This window comes from Rhea pennata, chromosome 16 (assembly GCF_028389875.1).
Source record: "Rhea pennata isolate bPtePen1 chromosome 16, bPtePen1.pri, whole genome shotgun sequence".
In the NCBI taxonomy this organism is placed as follows: Eukaryota; Metazoa; Chordata; class Aves; order Rheiformes; family Rheidae; genus Rhea; species Rhea pennata.
Window position 1 is genome coordinate 18,439,538 of NC_084678.1, and position 21,376 is coordinate 18,460,913.

Genomic DNA, 21,376 nt, shown 5'->3' on the forward strand with positions numbered 1-21,376 from the left:
CACCCTTGACGTCGAGCAGGGAGAAGTGGGGGTTGCGGGAGGCTTCGGGCGCCAGCGCGAAGTAGAAGCGGTGGCCGCCCTGGGGCTCATCGCGGTCCACGACGCTGACGGTCTGGATGAGCTGCAGGGAGAGCGCGGCGGTGAGGAGTGGGGCTGCCGCCGGCCCGGCAGCGGCCCCCAGCCCGCGGCCCCGCGCCGGACGGCCGCCCAGCGCTGCGCGCTACCTGTCCTGGCTTGGCATCCTCGCACACGGCGGCCTCGTAGGGGGTGGCGAGCTCGGGCGGGTTGTCGTTCACGTCCAGGATGCGGATGCGGAGAGAGGCTCTCGACACCTGCGAGTGGTTATCTGAGAGGGGAAAGCAGCGACGCGTCAGCGGGAGGCACCGGCGGCACGGGGCCGAGGGCCCGGCCCCGCGGCCGCTCCCCAGCGCCCGTCACGGGGCGGCTCCCCTCCTGCCCCTTCCAGCATCGCTGACGCCCGGCACTCGCCCTCGCTCCCTCCCAGTGACAGGGCTAAAACGTGACGCGTCCCGGAGCACCGAGGTCAGAGGCGCAGCCGCTGCATCTCCTGCGACTCTTCGGTGAGGCACGTGGAGGTTTCTTCTCACGCTCTGCTTAGAGGTTCCTCAAATGCACTCTTTACAGACTTACCTCTTCCTTTGAGCCCACTACCTGGATTTATAGGTGGAAAGTATGAAACACAGTTGGGTGGGGTTTTTTTGGGAAAAAAAAAAAACAAAAAAACTCCCAAACATCTCTGAAATATGTTTTCTGTAACTTGAGTGGCATAAACCGAATTTACAATGGTCAGGAGAGCAATTAAGATTTTGTCGGAGTACATCCGTGATGAAGTGCATGACTCAACAGCAATACAAACATCAGTAAATTCAAAGAGCTCCGACACACACTCCGTCTTTGTGAAGCGCCACTACACGTGCAGATGCACACGCACCCGCGTCCATCCCGCAGGCGCGCTCTGGCAGGAGAGCGGCAGCCTGCGCGGGCGAGCGCATGCAAAGCGCAGCCCCAGCCTCCGGGAGAGGCTGAAGAAAACAGACCGAGCACCCGGCCAGCAGACGGGCGGAAGGTTGCATGTGCCCAGCTAAGTGCAATTAGATTAGTTTAAAAGAAAAGAGGATAAGAAAAAAGAAAAAAAGAAGAGGGCATTTTCTTCCATTGCAGCATCTCTCTTCGGTATTCCAGCTAAGCTGACTGACATGCAAATTAGTTTAATTATTTCTTCTTCTAAAATAAATTATATTTTGCAGTGGCTGCAATATGTTGTGTCAGGCAAAATTACATTCAATATTTTTAAACTAATTGATGTCAGCCTTGAGAAAACCTGATTGACAGGAGCGAGGAAACTAGGCTGCTACCTAAATGCTTTCCTAAATTAAAATTAAACATGCCGTTTTTCTGCATTTCCTCCAGGAGCTGGAATGCTATTAATCTGCAAAGACTGAGGAAAGACATGGAAAATGCAGAGAACAAAGGGAGACGCTGGAAGCAGGGCGGCGGGTGCAGGAGTGACAGCCCAGCGGGAATCGCTGCAGCACTCCGGAGCCTGCAGGGACGGAGGTTGGCCCCATCGCTTCCACACGGCGGCACCTCTGCCTGCCCCGGACACGAGCAGCCGCCCCAGAGCCAGGCTGGACCGCTGGGAGCCGCACAGAGCGGGGACGGCCGCCGCCACGACCTGCCCCGCGGCAGGGGAAAGCCGAGGTGCCGCGCACCCCCCTGCCCCGCGCTCCCCCCCGCCCCGCGCACTGCAGCTAGGACACGAACGTGCCAGCTGAATCTTCAGCTGCGTTCCCACATACTCTGTGTGAATTTCGTTAACCGTGAACGCGATCAGAACAGGGCACAGTCCCCGGCTGAAACACTCGACGCAGGATTGCAGCACTTCGCTTCGCCCTCTCCAGTTCCCCACCCAGCAGCCGCTGCTGGTAAAGGCTGAGGTTTAGCAGCTGAAGCAGGTGGCGAGGGGAAGGGACTGCCAAGACGCTCGGCCCCTGCGGCAGGCATGAGGGCAGCTGGTCACCTGCCTGAGTCCCTGCCAGCCTAACAGCAATGCACAACCACAAGGGCTGGATTTTTCTACCACCTGAAATGCCCCTTCCCATGAACTTAAAGCACAACACTTTTACACCAGAACCTCTACTGCAAGGCTCCAGATCCAACCACCACCAGAGCACAAGTGCCCTTCACACCACTACCGCGCACCCAGGCAAGTCTCCGCAGCTTCTCCAGGGTCTGAGGAGCAACGAGGAGACAGTGGGTTGCTGTATTTCATGGTCCTTGAGAAGGATGGCTCGCTCCCAGTACACTGCGGGCAGCCTGCAGTCCATAGTCTTTGCACCAAGACCAAATTAGTACAATACTGAATTCAGAATTATTACATTAGCACAGCAGCCAGAAGAGGCCGGGGCAGAACTTTAGTCCGCACTATCTCAACAAACTGGGAGAACAAAATGTAGATTAGGAAACCATGCTGAACGGCTGCTTCCCAGCACTCGCACAATGGCTGTGAAACACGGTGGGTTTTGTGCACGTCAACACAGCTGCCTGACTGCAGAGCAGAGCAGGGATGGCACAGACAAAGCTGGTGCACGCCAGAGGTACGGCTTGTCGGACACGGGCGGCTGCATCAAGACTGGAGCTGCAAACGCAGCTCTGAGCTGAGAGGAAGCAAGGCGGGAGCAGCAGTTAAGCCAAGTAACGTATAAATGGCTCTCACCTCTCCTGAGTCCTGCCTGAACTCGGCAGCGGGAGAGTCATTAAATCGCATCCAAACACAATGCTCTGATTAAAGCCAGTCTCCAGCAGGAAGATTTATCATCTCAATTACCAGCAGTGGACACAGCAGTCAAGGCCTCATCATTTTACATGAGCAAAGAGGAAAACAGGAAGAGAATCACTAATATTAGCCCAAGGAAGGTAAACAGCTTGTGAGAGAGATGAAGATTTATCTCTGGAAATGGTTGGCCTGGTCCCAGTCCAGATTTGCTGAACAGTCCCCAAGTTTCCTGCTGGCTGCATGTTTACAGGACCAAATATTCTGCTCATCACTAGTGGGCAGAGGCAGCTCATGCTGGAACATGCCTGTTTGCCAAAGGGGAGACCCAGCCCTCCTACAAGGGCACACAGCCCCAGCCAGAGGCCGTCTGGCTGCTTTGCTTACTGCTCCTCGGAGGCAGCCGCACACCCTCGCCTGCCGCGGGCGGGCCGCGCGCCCCAGGCAGCCCGCCTGCAGCTCCGCGCGGGCAGAGCCCTGTCCACCCGCCTGCCCCGCCAGCAGCGTGGCACCTGTCACGCGCCCGCGCCGAAACCCCTCCATCACGTTGAGGGCCTTACCTTTACAACTGCCCTTTCCACCAGAGTATTCAGACATAAATTGTACTTTAAATTCAATATCAGTCATTAATATTTCATGATTACAAAACGTTAAGGATAATGTCACTGGGAGGAATGTCTGGGCAGTTAAAATGGATGAGTCAGAGCTCACTGACGGGAGAAGTTAGAATACTAAAGATCTCCCCAGCTTTTGAAGCGATCCAACCTGACAGGCTTCCCTGCTGGAGGGGAACCACAGCATTTTCTGACTTGCTCTGAAATCATAGCTGCTGTGTATAAATATTTTCCTTCTGATTCTTGTCACCTCGCATTTGCTCTGGATGCCGAGTTGCGCTGTAACGCCGCGACTCCACTCCCTGCGTGGCCGTGGCACCCACCAGTGCGGGAGCCCTCCGGGACACGGCACAGCTCCACGGCACGCTCCCGCCGCACCGGCAGCGCTGCCTGGCCGGCACACAGCCACCCACGCCGGCCGGGCGCAGAGCTGCCATGGAATCAGCGACGTCCGAGCCTTGGCAGTGCTCGCCCGGCCACAACCTCCTCCTGCTGCTCTCCGCCGGTGGCAGCGGGCAAGAGCGCAGCACCGATCGCCAAGCAGTCACAGCCTGAGGTGCATCCTGCTGGGCTGCTGCAGCGACCGGTCGTTCAGCCAGAAAGACACAGTAGGAGCCAAGCGCTCGACCCTGACTCCGGCTTCTGATGCGGCTTCCTGAATATGGATGGCATCTTCTTATTAAGTAGCAGATGAACAGAAAGGAACCAGAAAGCCCCAGGAGCCACACAGAGTGAAGCCTAGCAGATTCCTGCCCACAGTGTCTGCAGGGGGACAAGTCTTGGCAGGTGTCCGTGAGTAATTGGAAGGTGCTTTTCAGCCAACACAGCTCCCGGCACCAGCGGGCGCTGCGGCCGCAGGGCAGCGGAGCACAGCAGCTCCCAATGGCCCTGGCAGCTCCCGCGTGAGGCAGGCGGAAAAATCTGAAGAACACAACAGGCCTTCCCACTTACAGCATGTTGCCAGGGATTAAGTCCCTCTCCATCTTCACACTCGGAGAAAGAAGGAAGGCGCAGGGAGGCCGAGCGCTTGTGGGGTCCAAAGAGCCTGATCCGCCGCCACGCACGGGCGTCCGTGCAGACCCGCGTGCCGGGCCCAGGTGCCCCGCACGCTCTACAGAGGCGGCGGGATGCCAGCGCAGTCTCGCCAGCTTCTAACCCGCAGCTGAAAGCCTACAGAGAATCAAAGCCTTCCCCTTGCTATTATTTTCTTTTCACTCCCAAAGAGGAGTTTATGCAAAGCTCCCGCAAGCAGCAAGATCCAGGTTTGTTTTCTTTCTTCAGCTGAAGTAGAACAAACAGCTTCTGCCAGAAAGCTGCTCTGAGCCCACTCCGCAGAGCATCACACAGGGGGAAGATGAGCCAAAGCCACTGGCACCACTGCAGGCCACTCCTGTTCCCTTCCTGCTCTCCCGGCTGGACACCAGCGTACTTGGCAATTCCCGTAAAGAAAAGCAAAAGGATCTCACAGCCGTACAGGCACAGGGTGGCCGCAGCCCCAAGCAGTGGCATAGGAGCTCCCCAGGGCACCTCTGCCACGGGCATGCCGGGCGCATCCAGCCCCCAGCGCCTGGTCGCGTCCCCGCAGCAGAAAACGACAAAGTTGCTTTGTCCTCAGCAGTGAGAGCTGGCAAGGAATGGCCTCCAAGGCATCCAGAGCCACATCCCCATCTGCAGGAACTGCCTGGAAATCCCAACCACCATCCGCGTGGTAAGGCTCCCGAGCGGTGGTGGGGAGACGGCACGGTGCAGGGCAGACCCAATGCGGCATGCGGCCAAGCCCGTGGGGACACGCACACGCGGGAGCCCCCGGAGCGGCTCGCCTGGGGCAGAAGCAGCGAGCAAGCAGCGTGGAGACGACTGGCAGAGCTGGTGCACAGATAACACAAATTCCATTAGTGTTCATCAAAGATACTATTTGACCGTACACCCTTATTAATGCACGAGTCAGGAAGAGTATTTTTAAATCGTCTAGGGAAATGTTAGACTCGCTGCTGCTGCATTTTTTTTCTTGCTTCAGTGCTAATTAACACTTGCATCTTGGTGACCTCTGCAGTGAACGCACCCCTCTTGCCCCAGTTGCCCCACCTCCAGTCCAGCTCAGACCATCTGCTCACGCCATGTTTCCCCCTCACCTGCTTCCATTGCTAGGACAGTGATGTTGTGCCACCCAGCCGTCTCCCGATCCAGGATCTTCCCTGTCACAATGGCACCCGTGTTGGCATCGATGTTGAAGATCCTATCCACGTCTGTGCTGCGGTCGATGGCGTATCTGACCACCAGACAAAAGAGGAAGCCGTGAACGAGTGAATGTGCCAAGCCCAACCTCGCCGACACCCCGTGGGACAGAAAGATCTAGTGCAAAGAAACTTCACTTTTCTTCTGCAGCCAGGTGTACAAAGGGCCTGTTTCTACCAGGCTGCAAGCCCAGATTAAATCAGGTTAAATTACAATGTAGTTTTGGGTGCATGAAGTGGGACCAAGTGCAACTGTGGACAAGGGGGAATACCCACCCCAATGGCAACCTCATGCTCCAGGTATGCAGGAGACTCTGCACATGACTCACTCCTTCCTCAGCTGGCCCAGAGCTGCCTCAAACCACCTGCTCACCGTGCACCTCCCACGTGGCCCATGTCTTCCCGTGGCCGCCTCCAGAGAGCATAGCTGCCGTGTTTGCCCAGGAAGGCAATGGTACAACCACTGAGAAGAGTCAGACATGCAGGTTAGCCCTGGCCCTATTCGATCAGCCCTCCACAGCACGTGCCGCATTTCCAACAATCACACTCAGTAAAGCAGGTTGACACTAAATCACGGCACACTTAGTCTGCATGCTCCTTGGAGGCAGGGACTGCAAGGGAAGCCCTGTTCAACTGAGGCCCCTGAGCACAGCCGTAACACAAATAAACACTGCTGCCGCGATCAGAATTGGAAATCCACAAGGCCTACAAATCACAAACAATGCAGCATAATGTTATTGTGTACAGCATCTTTCATATGCACCACATCCCAGAGCGCTTTATAGAATTAAATAATACAAGACAGCAAAGAGTACAAAGGATGAATTACCGAAAGGAGAACTGTGCATAAATTAAAGTCTTCAGTCACATGGACAACACCATAAAGAAGATAAACACAGAGACAAAACAAGCTGGAGAGTTGATAAGACAGGACAGTGCTGGAAGGCCACATCAGACAACAGGAGCAGAGCAGGATGAGCTCCAAGCAAGGATGGTGCGAGCCCTCATGCCCGGCCCAGCACAGCTTGGCTGTGGTCTGCAGCTGGTCACCGGTGCGGTGAGCAGCCCTGGAAGCCAGCCCACCCACAGAGCGTGAGGACGGCCGCTCTGTGTGGGAATTAACAGCTTCCGCGACCCCTTTCCCGCTCATGAGAAAAACTGCTGCTGTGGCTACCTACCCACCAGCTGCACATCACCCGCTCTCGATGGACACATGCCAGCAGTGAATAAATACCCATGTAAAGAGCTGCATACACTACCAGACTGCATTCCCTAGCTCTCTCCCCATCAGATGCCAGAAGGACAATAAGAAATACAATAGCACTTGCTTGTAGCTAAAAGGAGAACATTCAAAAGTCACCATCTAAATATCACCTGTGCACATGCACAAACTAGCACACTTGCTCCTGCAGCTGGCCTCCTCACCTCCCTGCACCAAGAAAGGACAGGAATTTGCCATCCACAGCCAGCTGCAAGCCAGGAGTCCCTGGACCAAGTGACAGGGACTTCTAAGCCCTCCTCTACTTTCTGCCAAAGCTCTCAGCTGGAAATGGAGCCTCTGCAGTAGCTCCAGCATGGACAGTGACACTGCCTTGACAGGCACTGCAGTTAAGCGGGTCACTGGCTGTCAGGGGAAAGGAAAAGTCTGGGCACTTGGGCCTGTGCAAATCATTCCAATATACTACAGGAAGAACAGAAACTGGATGACAAAGCCCACATTCTTCCAATAGCATAACTGATGTGTACACATAACTGCTTCCACTGTTCTCCCACATCCCCTGACCTCTAGCACATCCCTTTCTTCCTCCCCATTTTTATACCATTAGAGTTCAAGATGGTACTTCACTCTCCATATGCCTCTCTGCTTCCTGGGTAAGTTCATGCCTGTTTTTTCATACTCACATCTTTGCTGTATAGAGAGATGCATTCAATAAAAATAGCTACACAGGAAAACCCAGTTATCGATGGGAGATATCAGAGCCTGGAAGCATCTGCCATCTGCTACCTGTGTGGCCAGAGAGGGCAGGAGGCTGATCAGGAGCATTCTGCATCACGTCACTGGCAACCTCTTCTTACGCTTCTAATTGTTTTACTGCTCAGGCAGTCTTATGTCACATCTGAATTGTACGGTGAGGATCGACTGCCTCTACCCTATGGCAGGACCCAAACCTACCCCAAAATCCAACCCTTTCAGCATTGCCACTATACAGAGAGCAGCCACCTTTCCAACACTGCATCAAGGGAAGGAGACAGAGCTCTGGCACTTTGTACATCTATCACTACAGCAGGTCCAAGCCCATTTCTGCACACTGCAATTTCGGACGTGGCCAGACTTGGTGGGCATATAGCCTCTGTCTGCAGCTTGTGCTGGTGCTCAGGCCTCTGAACTCTCCCTGGGCCTGTTCTGCAGCCTCTGTACTGGCATTCAGAGAGCAGCTGAGGGGACAGCGTTAGCAAATGCTGTTTGTTACAGACACTATTCAACCCACAATCTCATGTGCATCTTCAGCCAATCCTCCTTCTGTCCTTGCTGATCAGGAGTGACATCCTCTGAATACAGCCAGCACTTCACCTTGACCATCTTCAAGGAGCATCCCCCACCTAACAGCACTGGGATGGATGCAGCTATAGCACCAGGCACACGCAACTATAGCACCAGGCACACGAATGCAGGAAGGACTGCTTGGGTCCGGAAAAAGGAGGCTTCACTCTACAGCTGCTGGATGCAGTGTGGCACTAAGCAGCTTTGGGGAGATCTTTATGCCAAACACCATGCCATTGCAGATGTCTTGACCACAGAGGGCCATTAATGATTCACAGTATTTTTCACAGTGGATAGGATGTTAACTCCAGAAAAGTCTTCAGCCGCAGCAGATTCCAGGGGTAGGTGAAATGGATATCAGTGACTTGCTCTAAACAAGATACACAGGCTTTTGGCTTGCTCAGCATGAAGCCAGCCAAAGGAAGCAGCAGTATATAGAGTATATAGAAATGCTAGAAGAATATACACTTTGGTGAAAAATGCACACAAGCAGGTTAACATCTGCCCCACTGGCTTCTGAGGGCCCTGTATGTAGCCTTTGGGGGTAGATCATCGGCTCAGGCTGCTGTGGAGGCTCTGGAGCACTGCACTGGCTTTGGACCTGGGGATAGGGACATCCATCTGCTCCCCTCAGAAGACCGCCATAGCCTGCTCAGCTGCAGAGCAACCTGCTCCACACCGCTCTGCATGATGACAGACCAAGAGGGAAGAAACCCCTTATGCTCAATTTATGCAACTTTGTACAATGTGATCTTTATTGACTAGTGTGTGTGCTGGCCATCACAGGCAGCTGTGCCTCTAGCAGTCCAGGTTCACATTCATGAGTTCCACCGAGTCAAACGGCACGCCTCACCTGGGAAGGAGTTACAGTCAACTGTTGGGTCCCTCAGGTACTCAGAGTTGCATATTTGCTCACTCCTCCTAAAGCCTGCCAGTGCTCCCTCTCTGGGATTGCAGTCCCTGGTTCTGATTGGGATGCAGACCCTGTAATCCATTTTCCTCTCTTCCTGCTGGCACTGCCTGTTGGTTTGAATGTTACAAGCAACTATTTAATTTAGACAGCTTTCTTCGTACTCATCTTTCTCGTGAATCTATTTCTCAAGCAGTTTGTTTCACTTCTCCCCCTGAATGCAACAGGGAGCACATTTTCTGCCATGTGTTTTGTTAATAGGAAGCTTTTCAAATACTGTGTGAAAAGCTTTTTGTTATGTTTGTTTTTTCCTCTTCTCCCTTTTGTGCGAAGCAGGTTGTAGTTCTTGCTTAGCTGTTGGAGCCTATAAAATGCCTGTGTCCAACACATGTCTCAGGATTTGGTGAATGCCAAACAAGAATATCTCAGAGAACCTTAAATCCCAAGCAACATCTTCCCAGTGCTGATAAAGCCAGGAACACAAACAATCAGAACACCGGCTCTCACTGCAGGGAGAAAAACAAAAGGCTCCCATACAAACAGCCTCACGTACGCAGACAGTCTATCAGCACATTGCTTAATACAATTGCTCAGCTGAGGAGAAAAAAAAAAAAAAGAAAGAAAAAAATCACACTACGTCCAGGAAACATACAGCTAAAGCCAAAAAGCCAACTGAAAACTACGTTCTTTCTGAAAGTGTAGTTCCAGCTTTTGTTAGGCAACAAATAAGGACGGAATAAAGTGAAAAGCCCTGTTCCTTTAGAAAGGCATTTCCTGCCTGTACCATGATGGGTTTTGGTGTTCCCCTAGAGAAGCCTGGTGCCATGCTGAACTTCAGGACAACTCTGGGTTTCACAGTGCCAACGGGAGGAAGTCCTCTCCAAGGGTCCAAGCGCGGGGGCTGCTCGCAGCAGAGGCAAGTGCAGGTCCTAGCACCCATGCATCAGCAACCTCCTACCCAGACAAGCCACATCTGCAGGCAGCTGGGAGAAGGGGCACCCTGAAATGGGCACCAGTGGGGTCCCAGGAACACCTCCCAGCAACCAGAGCACACAAGACTAGGATGCTCCTTCAACCCTCCTGTCTTTGCAAACTGGAGGGAGCTGTTAACGCTTAGGGATCCAGCTTGGCTTATCCAGTAGGGACTTGTTCTCATGCATCCTTGTGAGACGTGAACTCAGGACGAAGGCAGGTGAGTGCTGAGCTGCAATGTGCCTCCAGTGGCAGCTCCAGGCCAGATGGTGCAGCTGGAGCAGCACAGACCTCTTTGCACCAGCCTGGGAAGAAAAACAAAAGAGCCAAGGATACCTCCTTTCCCATTTGGCTAAAAATACTTCCTAAACCTAGTTATTGGCAGCCTGGTGTCAGCAGGACTGAAAACGCTGACAGAGTTGACCTGCTCTGTTGTCTCTGTAGATCTGTGTGCTTTCCCACCACATGAGGAGAGCATATCTCTTCGTGGCACAAGGTTGCAGCTCTCCCACTACATACACAGCACAGCCAACATGCAGACCTGAGCCCAGGAAACAGTAGCCACTGCAGAAACACGGCCATGCCTCTGCTCCCACCTCTAGCAGCCCAGGAGCAGGAAGTCAAAGGGATCTGCTGAATTGCTGTGACTTGAAAGGGTTCAAACCAACTTCAAGGAGCTGAGGATCAAATGCTTGTCATGCTGTCAGGACCAGTCACTTCCTAATGTATCACAGGTGAAGAACAAGGGCTGGCTTCTTGTGACTGTACTTTGGAGTAGCACACTTAAGATGCTGCAACTTACTGCTGTCTCCTGCTGACAGGCTAGTGTCGCATCCTAGCAGGGTGCTGCAGGATGCTTGCATTAATACTTGTCCAGCACTTTGAAGCTGCAAAGAGCTGCCTAGTTGGCAAAGTATTTTATTTAACTACCTGGCTAACCAGGGTACCAGGAAGCAGTGGAGGTCCAGCAGTACCTTTCCTGCACTGGTGTCGCAGAAGAGTGCTGCACTTCAGCATGGCTGATCCTCTCCCCAGGAACCTGCAGCTCCACCTGGTATGCATTAAGATGGCAGGGACAGCTTGTGCCTCCCAGCTTCTACAGCAAATACCAGGGGAGAATCAAAAGGGACAGAGGTGCCGCTCCTCATGACAAGAGGCACTGTGAGAGGCGAGTGCAGAGACACATGGATAGAGACCAAACACCACAAGGGAGCACAGGGGATGCAGGAGGAGCTGCCTGCCTGGGGATAGCTGCAGGGAGGATACATACTTCAGTGCTTCAAGCCTGACAAGGGAAAACACATTGCAATTCCCAAGCTGCAGCAGACACCTGGGAGTCCTGTTAGCTGCATCCTCATGCCTGAGCACATGAAATATATCCTTGTCTGGAACTAAGCCTACTGCAGGGCAGAGATACTTGCACAGAAAAGTTTGGGCTCTAACTCTCTTGCTCTTGCTGCATACTTGAAATTGCTTCTGTCTGCTCAAAGTCCCTGTTTCAGATATCACCTTCTGCACAGCAGCAGAAAGCCTCCCTCCTCTGCCTTCTTTGTTCCATCTGCAAACAATGCAACAAGCTCCGCAGGGAGAAGAACAAGAACGAACGAGAATAAGAATACTGCTGTCCCCAAGGCCCCTTTCCTACAATTATAGATCAGAAAATAAAATCTATATTCTTCAGCATTGCTAGAAACATTCAAGTGAAAAGGCACATGCACACATGTACCTGCACACAAATGTGAAGACTGCACACATCTGAGAAGCATAAGCTAACACACACTTGACCATGTGCTCAGGGTAGACAGAAGCAAATCTGACACGTGGCCCAAATTGAGAGGGCAGCTGCAGGACAAGGTGAGTGTAGGCACTGTGAGAGCACATCCAGATAGTATGGGCAGTGCACATTACTTGCTCATATAGTATAGCTCCACACACGGCTGCATGTCAATGCTAGGACTCTGCCCTGTGTGCTAGGGCTGATTTCATTCACATTCATCCCAAAGACAGCTTTCATCATCCAATTTTGTGACACAGTACTCTCTGCCAGTTGCCAGGCATCCATAGATGAGACTTTTCAGTTCTTAAATTCTTTCAAGTTTTCTAAACATCTCAATCTTCATTTCCATGAAGAGCTGGAGATGCCCCTCATCCTACCTGGAGCCAGTGCATTCCCCATGGCTGCACGGCACAGGAAGTGGGCACCCCAAGCAGCCACGCGGGGAAACCGTGGAACGTACTACTTGTTACTCAGTGCTGTAATTCAACCCTTGCTGGCCATGACCTCCTCCATCTCAAGTCCCTGTTCCTACCATGTCCCAATTGATCACTACAAGGGACAGCCTCCACACTGAGCTCTCAGATGCAAAGCTGTTGCTGCTTATTTGAAGCAAGCAGCCGTGCACAAGGTGCCTGCAGCCCTACTGTCACCTGGCACGAGAACACACAGCATTTGAAGGAAAATTTCCACACATGGAGCATGTTTTCTGAAAACCAGCTTTTCATCCCAACTGCTCGTGACTCAGGCCAGTTGGCAGAGCCAGAAGGCTGCTTTGTGCCTTAGGTAATAACAGTTTAACAAGGTAACAATCTCCTTAGCCACAAATTAAATGGAAATGGGAAATGTCCTGTGCAGATAAGCTGCTGCCTGGATTATGTCCCCTGCCCAAATATAAATTCTTCTGGCCTTTGATCCCCGTGCACACGCAGGCACAGACACACAGCCTGGCTCTGGCTCTGCACCCCCGAATGTCCGTTTGTCATTCCTCATCGCTGCCTGCTCGCCATTCCTGGTCGCTTGCTTGCGTTGCTCTGGGAGCCACCGCAGCTGCCTTGCTGCGGGCAGCAGGGACGTGCAGGCGTCACGCAGCGCCTTCCCCAGCTCTCCCTTGCCATTCACAGCCCGTCGCTTGCCGCTGACAGATCCGTCACCATGAGGCGGCTACTCTCGCTCGCCTGCTGCCTGTGTGCTGGTTGTTGCTCACCCGCCTGCCTGCTCCTGCAGCACTGGCCGCTCTAACCTGCGCCGCCACCGCCCTGGCCCCGCCACCAGCCCCCCCGGGCCGTGCATCACCCTCGCGCCGATCCCTGCTGCCGACGCGAAGGGGGTCTGAAGCTCAGACCGCTGGTTACCGGACAGGGTGGTTCGCCGTGTCCGGGTCGAGGGCAGTGACCACCCCCACGACAGAGCCGATGTGTGCGTCCTCCTGGACCTCCATCAGGTCGGAGGGGGGCCGGAACTCAGGGGGCTCATCCACGTCCAGCACCGAGACCCGCACAATGGTCTGGTCCCGGAAGGTGCCCAGGTCCACAAACCGCGGGTCCACGAACTTGTTGAGAGCCTCCACAACGATAGTATGCACCTTTTTTGACTCGTAGTCAAGTGGCTGGGAAAACAGGAGAGGGTTAGCCACGTTCAGCCGAAGGAGCCCTTGCTGCTGCTGCTGCTTCCCTTGTGGGACTTTGCCCTGGAGATGCCAAGGACAATGTTGCAGCCTGCTGCCCTCAACAGCTGCCTCTGTGGGAGGCTGGACAGATGACCAGGAGCTCTCGCACCAGTGCTGTGCTCTCCTTCCTGCAGTGCCAACCTTGAGGAGGGCAGAAAAAACTGTGGCTTCCTGCCTCGCTCTGCCCCTGTCCAACAGTGAGGTGCCCAGGCAATACAGGGTGTGGGCAGCCAGACTGCACTGGGAAGACAGCATGTCCTGTGCTGGCAAGTGAGCTTTTTTTTTTTTTTTTTTTTTTTTTTTTTTTTTTTTTTTTGTTAATCATTAATCACTGTGATCATTTCTACAGGGAGGTGAGTTGAATGCAGTGGCCTTGGTGAACAATCATTCTCCAATCAATCTCGCCTGCATTAAGTATTTGCTTGATTGTGTTTGCCACCAAGAGCAGATGCATTCAAAGCGCAGTTGATCAGGTATAGGAATTAGGTGGGCATATTTCTCCTCCTAACAGTGCTGTCAAAACCAGCTGTGAGTGCTAGTCTCCACAGCACCAAGCACAGCTTTACCTGTGCACTGCTCACTTCTTCACTGCAGCCCCAGAGCCGTGCTGTGCCCAGCTCCAGCATGCACCGTACTGCTGCTCCTTGCCAGACTTTCCTCCCAGACACAGGTCTTCTCTTTGCCAGGCAGAATGAAGGCAGGCCTCTCCCTGCTCCTGCAAGCACCCAAAGGCAACTGCCAGAGCAGCTCTCAGAGGGGCATTTCTTTCTACTCAAATGCAACAACAGGAGTCCCCAGAGAAAAGGGCTCCCAAGAGATCCCTGCCATCTTCTCCCAACTGTTTTCCTCATCTCTCACCTTCTGTACTACGATGATAGCCTCTTGGGTATTGCCGTCTGTGGTGACTCTGAACATCTCCACCCCTTCTTCGTCCTTCATTTGATACATCATGTCTGTGTTCTCCCCGACGTCAGAGTCCTCTGCCTTCACTCTCCCAACAGCAGTGCCCACAGGGGCAGTTTCCACAATGCTGAACTGGTACATCTCTAGAGGAGGGAACGCACTAGCATCACTGCTGCTGCCCCTGTGCCCTTTCCAGCCCGACACGCCTGTTTGCGCACCCCTGTCATGCTGCCCATGGACTATGAGAGCTGCCCAACCTCCAACAATGCCTGTAGTCCAGAACACCCCACCAGGGAAAACCACAAACTCCAGCTAGAAATGAGGGGTATAGGAAGGATGTTTTCAGGTGCCAGGTAGAGAAATGGTCAGTCTCTGCGTGGCACTACCCTGCAGTTAGCATATTCTCCAGTTCCGTGCAAATTTTACCATTTCTAATTTTTAGGAGCCCTTGGGACAACAGGCCAAGTCCCTTCCAGCTGCAGCTCTGCCAGCCAAGTGCTCCAGACACTGCAGCTGGTGTACAAGGCAGAGCTCACACCTTCACAGCAGGACCACCCTCCTCATCTGAAGGGGGCCCAGGGAAAGGGGCAAGCAGCAGCCTTCCACCACAACCTGGAAAACAGAACTGCCTTGTGACTGTGCTGTCATCTGCAAGCTGGGGAGTGCAATGCTGACTTGCACAGTGTCAAGATCTGACATAGCAGCCAGGAAGGGCCAGGCCAGAAGGCAGCCTCTGACTCTCTACCCAGGCTCCCGTAAGAAAGGAGACAGGCCAGACTGCTGAAGCATCCCAGCTTTGGGCTCTTCCCCAGTGCTGCTCTGAGCGATCGGGGAGCAGGAAGGGCTAAGCCCTGCTCTCCTTGCCCTGCAGCCCTGTTGCCCCCAGAATGTTCAGGGGGAGCAGGGATCTATCCCAGGGTACTGGATAGGTTTGGCCAGGGCAGCCACCCTCCACCACCATTGCTGGGCCAGGCACCTTGAGAGGGGCCTGCAGGTTTTGATGCATCTCAGGCCTGAGGCAGGGGGCTGCTGCCTGCACACAGCCTAAGCAGTGAGGCCAGCTCACCCTGCAGGGCCACAGTGGGCTGCACCCAGAGCTGGACCCATATTTCAGCACCCTCAAGCACCGGGCCAGCCTCACCCAACCACAGGCACAGAAAGGACTCACTTTGGGGGAAGCGCGGTGGGTTGTCATTGACATCAGTGACCACAATGGTGACTGTGGTGGATCCAGACAGGCCACCCAGCTGCCCTGCCATGTCTGTGGCACGGATAACCACCTCATACCGGTCCTGTGTCTCACGATCCAGGTTGGCCACAGCTGTCCGGATCACACCTGGAAACCAGAGGACAGTGTGAGAACAGGTATGCCATAGAGCACCCACAGAACAGCTGAGGTTGGGAGGGACCTCTGGAAACTGCCTAATCCAAACCTCCTGCTCAAAGCAGATGGAGCCTGTCAAGGTCCTTCTGAATGGTGACACAATCATCAGGCATAGCATCCCCTCCAATTTCATTTCATCTGTGCATCTGTTGAGCATGTGCTCTGTCCCATCATCTAGGTCATTAATGAAGATATCATATATCATATCAGACTCTATATCAACCCTTGAGGGATACTGCTGGTGACTGCAGTCCAACTGGACTTCATGCTGTGATCACAATCTTTTGAGCCCAGCAGTTCAACCAGTTTCCAGTCCACCTCACTGATCACTTACCTAGTTTGTACTTTGTTAGTTTGTCAACAAGGATGTTATGGGAGATCATGTCAAAAGCCTTACTAAAACAGAGATAAACAATAGCCCCTGCTCTCCTCTCCATCCATCAAGCCAGTCATCTCATCACAGAAGGCTATTGGGTTGGTTAAGCATAATTTTCCCTTCAAAAATCCATGCTGAGCACTCCTAGTTACCATCTTTTGTACGTTTGTTTGTGAACATCTTCCTGGGTTACTTGCTCCATCACCTTCCCAGAGATCAAGGCGAGGCTGACTGGGTTGTAGTTCCCAGATCCTCTTTTTCACTGTTCATGAGGACAGGAGTCACATCTCCTCCCCTAGGGCTGTCAGGAGAGGAGCAGACCTTGAGCAGGGCCAGAGCCTCAGCAGCACTGCCCAGCAGAGGAAGGCACAGCCTGGACACCAATAGCAGCACTTGAACTCCACAGAAAGAATTTTGCCACAACAAATAACATCCACATGGATCTGCATGAGTAAACCCTGTAACAGCCTTCCCAGAGAAGGGTTCTGGCAAGCAGAGCAACCACAATGGCCATGAGCTGGGTTGAGGCCAAAACCTCTCTGGAAAAGGCTTAGAGGCTCCTGACACAGGAGCTGTGCTGCGGCCAGCCTACAGGCTTGCATGGGAAGGGGGTGCAAGAGCCCAGGCTGAGTCACAAGACACCCTGGCACAAACCTGCAGCAGGCTAGCTCTCCTTAACATCTCAGAGAAGGCTTGCAGTAAGGGGGATGCAGCAGTTCAGAGCTCCCACAGCACAGCATGGCACAACCGCTTGGGCTGGAGCAGGCAGGGGGACACGGGGCAGAGCTGGCCCTGCCAGCCTGCACCCATCCACTCCTCCAGGCCTCACTGCCTGACCCCACACATTGCACATCAAATGCATGCAGCCACCGCTGCACAGCAGGGTCCTTCCACTGGCCCATCAGGATATCATCTCAGATATTATCTGAAATTCCACTCATTCTTTGTCTTATTCTCTACCTTAAAGGGCTCATAACAGAATATCACAATGCTTTGCTCTGGATTCACACGTGCCAGTGTCCCAGGCATGCCTTGAGGGCCTCTAAACAGAGAGGAGGATATTTGGAGAAGGAGGGGAAGTTTATTTCTACAGGTGTATCTGCACAAAGACCCTTATCGTCAAGTGTCCCTCTAAGCTAAAGAGGCCAGAGATGCTGTACATACTCCATGTCAGGGGCTGAGAATGCACCAGAGACCATAAAGCTTAACAAAATGTATGGCGCATTAGTACTCTTTATGAAGTGCAATATCAAAATAAAAGTCTTTAAGTACAGATCTTTAGTCATCTAGGCTTGAATGAATGACTAGGGCTAAAATACAAAGGAATGCAAGACAAGAAGGAAAGAATTGTAAAACCCAGGAAAAAACTCCATGAATGGCAGAAGTTATGACTTCCTCTGTCAGCCAGAGCTGTTTCATTTACATAGGAACAAAGCACAGACCAAACATCTTGAGAATTAAACAAAGAAATGACTCTGCCCTGAGGTAGCACCAGGGGCACAAGCATGAGTAAGTGTGCACATGAATAGGAGGTCGTTAGCAGCACATTCCCAGTCCACATTACCCAGAAATACCCCCAAACAGCTAGGAATCAGTTTAAAGTCTCCTCCAGCTCACTTTGAGAATCCCACATATTTAGATTTTTTTTTTCCAGTTATTCACTCTTCCAGGTTTTTCTGTTTAACTATCAGCTTTACCTTCTCTACTGTGAGCTCTATAAAGTTCCATCTTTGCTTTGTTTTACTACTATTTCTGCCTGGCATTAGGGAAGAGGCTGCACAGGGGCTGCCCCACTGTGGCATACAGGTCTCCAGCACAGGGTTTGCAAAGCTCCTCCTGCACCCAGCAGATGCCAGAGGATCACCCAGGTGCTTCCATCAATCTCCAAGACATTTGCTATGGTGAAAGAGCGAACGATGGCTGATCATGGCTGGTGCCCGGGCCAGTGGGGCTCCACATAGATACTTGTGGAAGCACAACCTAAGCACAGTGGAGGAGGCTCCAGCACCTGGCTCCTGCCCAGGAGGCTGCAAGGAGACAAGACGAGGCTTCGAGGCACATCCAGAGGCTCCTAGGCACCAGCTCACCACTGCTGGCTCATGTCTGGTACAACCTCCTTCACCTCCTGGCACCTTGGTCCCATCAAGGAGCCACTGGTGCCAGCGCCCAAAGGGAGTCAGAAATGCAGCTCAGCTGGGAGGACCAGGAATTTTTTTCCTTTCCATGACATTACAGGTGCAGCAGGAGCTGGCAACACTGTTCTGGAGACATTTATCTCTCCTCGCTTTCTGAAACTAGCAATTATTCCAGCGATTATCATTGTTAGGATTTATTATAAAGCCATCACCACTGTTTTGGATCCCTGCAGCTTCCTGGCTCTTGTGGACAGGTACAATTTCACTCAGCTCCCCTGGTTCCTCTGTCATTCCAGCTCTGCAGTTTCCTGGACTCTTGCTGCCTTCAGCCTCATGAATCGAAAGAAGGCTCTGCCTCACACACCATCCCTCAAGCACTTCCAGCATCTGCCTGTTCACAGACTGGGGTGGCTCATAGGCCCCCTGCCCCTTGCCTGCTGGAGGTCTGTGCTTCCAGCATTGCAAAATCCCTCCATTAGGAAGCATCCCACCCCCTCCTTAGGATAGTCAAGGATGTTTACCCTGTGGTGGGACCATGGGTCTGTGCAGGCTCCCTTGCTTGCCATGGGACTGTTCAGAAGTCTTTGAATCAGGAGCCCGAGCCCACCTTGTCCACATGGGCCAAGACACTGCAGCAACTGGGGATTGCTGGCAAGGGCACAGATGATGGCACCTCCAACACATGTCCTGGCAAGAGATGAAGTCCACAGCCTGGACAGAAGACAGAACAGGCCCTGCACAAGGACCTTTTACCTGGGGCTGCACAGGACTGGCCCCAGCTGGTTGTGTTTATAGGCCTCTCCTGTGACACTGCTATGAATATAAAATTGTTATTTCTGGGCCAGAACTATCTCACTGAAATTTAAGCAATTCTGTTAATTAACAGGGTCTGAAGCATTTTATAATGGAAGTTATTCATGTCAGCACAATAGTGATGAATTGGAATGAGAGGGATAAAGCTCATGTATTCACCAAGGTTGTAATGACTTAACTGAGCTGCTCATAATGATACAGCTCATAATACTCCATGCAAGATGGGAGAAAAGTGCCAAGGCACTTCCTAGAACACCTCCAAGGTCGCCTGATCCTGGGGGAGCACATCTAGGTGATTTGTCATGCGCAGAGCAGGGCAGCTGAAAGCCCCAGCTGCTGCTCATGGTTCTCCTAGTGGCATAGGGAGACAAGATCATGTTCAGCAGAGTGCAGCCTGTGAGCAGAAACCACCTCCTGCATAGATGCACTGCTGGCCCAATCTGTCCCAGAAAAGTGGAGGGCCTCATGCAGACAAACACCCCATCTTCCAGGGTCACCAAGAAAGCTGTACCCCCTAAAGTACCACAGGCCACTCCAGGCTACTACCCAAAATGCCAGGCTCTGCTTCTGTCTTTTGGGCTGAGATACTGCCTGCTAGTGGCCTTGACAAGTTAGGGCCCCCAAACCTGCTCCACACCGATTCCTTGTTCACAGCAGTGTGAGGCTTAGTCATAGTGCTGGCACAAACATCTGCCAGCAGCAAACTCACGTGGTCTCATCTCCTGGAGCCAGATGAGCCTCTCCTCCCAAATCTGACCCCTAGGAGCTCTGCAAAAGCAGCAACAAATGGTGGCAAATCCCTTCTCGAGGCACAGAGACAGAAGATGCAGAAACCTGCACAGCTCTGGGCAGAACGCAGAAGTCTCTGCCACCATCTCCCAAGATCACAAATTCACCTTCTTTCCAGACAGAAAAAACAAACTCTGTCCCTTCCTGGACACTGCCAGCATAGCAAGAACAACCTCCAACTCAGACTTATCTTCCTGCTCCTTGACAGCATCTGTTATAGTTGAATAATACATACACATGATGGCATCCCCTCTGGTACAAGGCACATTTGGCTTTCCAGCATGATCCAGATTAATCAGAGTGTAATTACCAGGCAAGGGGACACTCACAGCATCACACAAATACCATCAAATCTGCTCAACAGCAGATATTGTTCGGTTATAAAAATAAAGCCAAAGTGCTCAGCAGGCAACTGCCTTCCAGGAATCCCATCATTATGGGCTTACTCTGCTTTTAGACACTTTGGCTCAGAAGCCCACATCCTTGGAGACCCTCCAGACAAAGTGCATTCTAGTTGAGGGCAGTCATGATCATCATGCCCCCTGCCACAGTGAAGCACAAAGCCATGGCAATAATGGAGTAGCATATGTAGAAAGAACTTTGTGAAGTCTCTTGTCTAACCACAGTTCAAAGCAGAACAGATTAGTCTGGATCATATCCAGTTGGGTTTTGACCATCTCCAAGAATGGAGATGCAGCACCTTTATCACACAGAATTTATTCCTTATTCCCAATTGTTATTTCCCTTGATGCATTGTGTGTCCTTTTGCTGTGCACCTCAGAGAAGTGTCTGACTACATCTTCTTTACCCTCTACACCATTAGCTAGTTGGAGACAGAGAGATTCACTTCTCCCAGCATCTTGGTCCATTAAAGCAAATGGTTCTGCATCAGACTGATGGGGCCTAGTAGACCTGGCCTTTCTTTTGTCCCCTCCCCTCCACCAGGGAGCAACCAGATGGCGCACACACACAAGAAACTAAATGCCTCTTGTCATTTAATATTAATTTCTACTATATATTAGTAAATATACACTAATTTCCTCAAGAAGACCAAGCACAATTTGTCCCAAACAAACTGAAACTCCTTAAAGCCCTAATCTCTGAAAGGGACTGTTAACATTCAGTGCTGCTGACAGGAGCAATCACCTTGAAACAAGTCCACAGGTGGCCTCCATCACCCCAGTTAGTTGTCCCTGTGCACAGCTCTGGTGAATAATCTTCTAGGACAGGGCACAGACCTGCACAAACCTGTGAGACTATACAAACATGCATGTACCAATATGCGTGCTCCTGATGGAGCATTTTTAACAAACTGGCAAGCGCAGCAGAGAAACTTTCTGCCTCCCACCATGTCAGGCAAACCCAACAGTCCAACTGGATTCAGAATGCAGCATGTTCCCAACAATTCATCTCTCACTCTACCCTCACTTTGGGACTGGGGCTGTGGTTTCCAAGCCACAAGGCAAG

The 21,376-nt window shown here is 52.3% G+C and overlaps 1 protein-coding gene across 1 annotated transcript in view; it reads right to left on the bottom strand.

The window, feature by feature from the left end:
* Positions 1 to 21,376, bottom strand: part of CDH22 (cadherin 22) — a 53,483-nt gene that overhangs the window by 10,859 nt on the left and 21,248 nt on the right. The window contains exons 4-9 of the mRNA XM_062589517.1: positions 15,581 to 15,748; positions 14,368 to 14,555; positions 13,196 to 13,449; positions 5,541 to 5,677; positions 225 to 346; positions 4 to 121 (exon numbers count right to left, since the gene is read on the bottom strand). Coding sequence (XP_062445501.1) covers positions 4 to 121; positions 225 to 346; positions 5,541 to 5,677; positions 13,196 to 13,449; positions 14,368 to 14,555; positions 15,581 to 15,748 — 987 coding nt within the window. The remainder of the gene's footprint in view (positions 1 to 3; positions 122 to 224; positions 347 to 5,540; positions 5,678 to 13,195; positions 13,450 to 14,367; positions 14,556 to 15,580; positions 15,749 to 21,376) is intronic.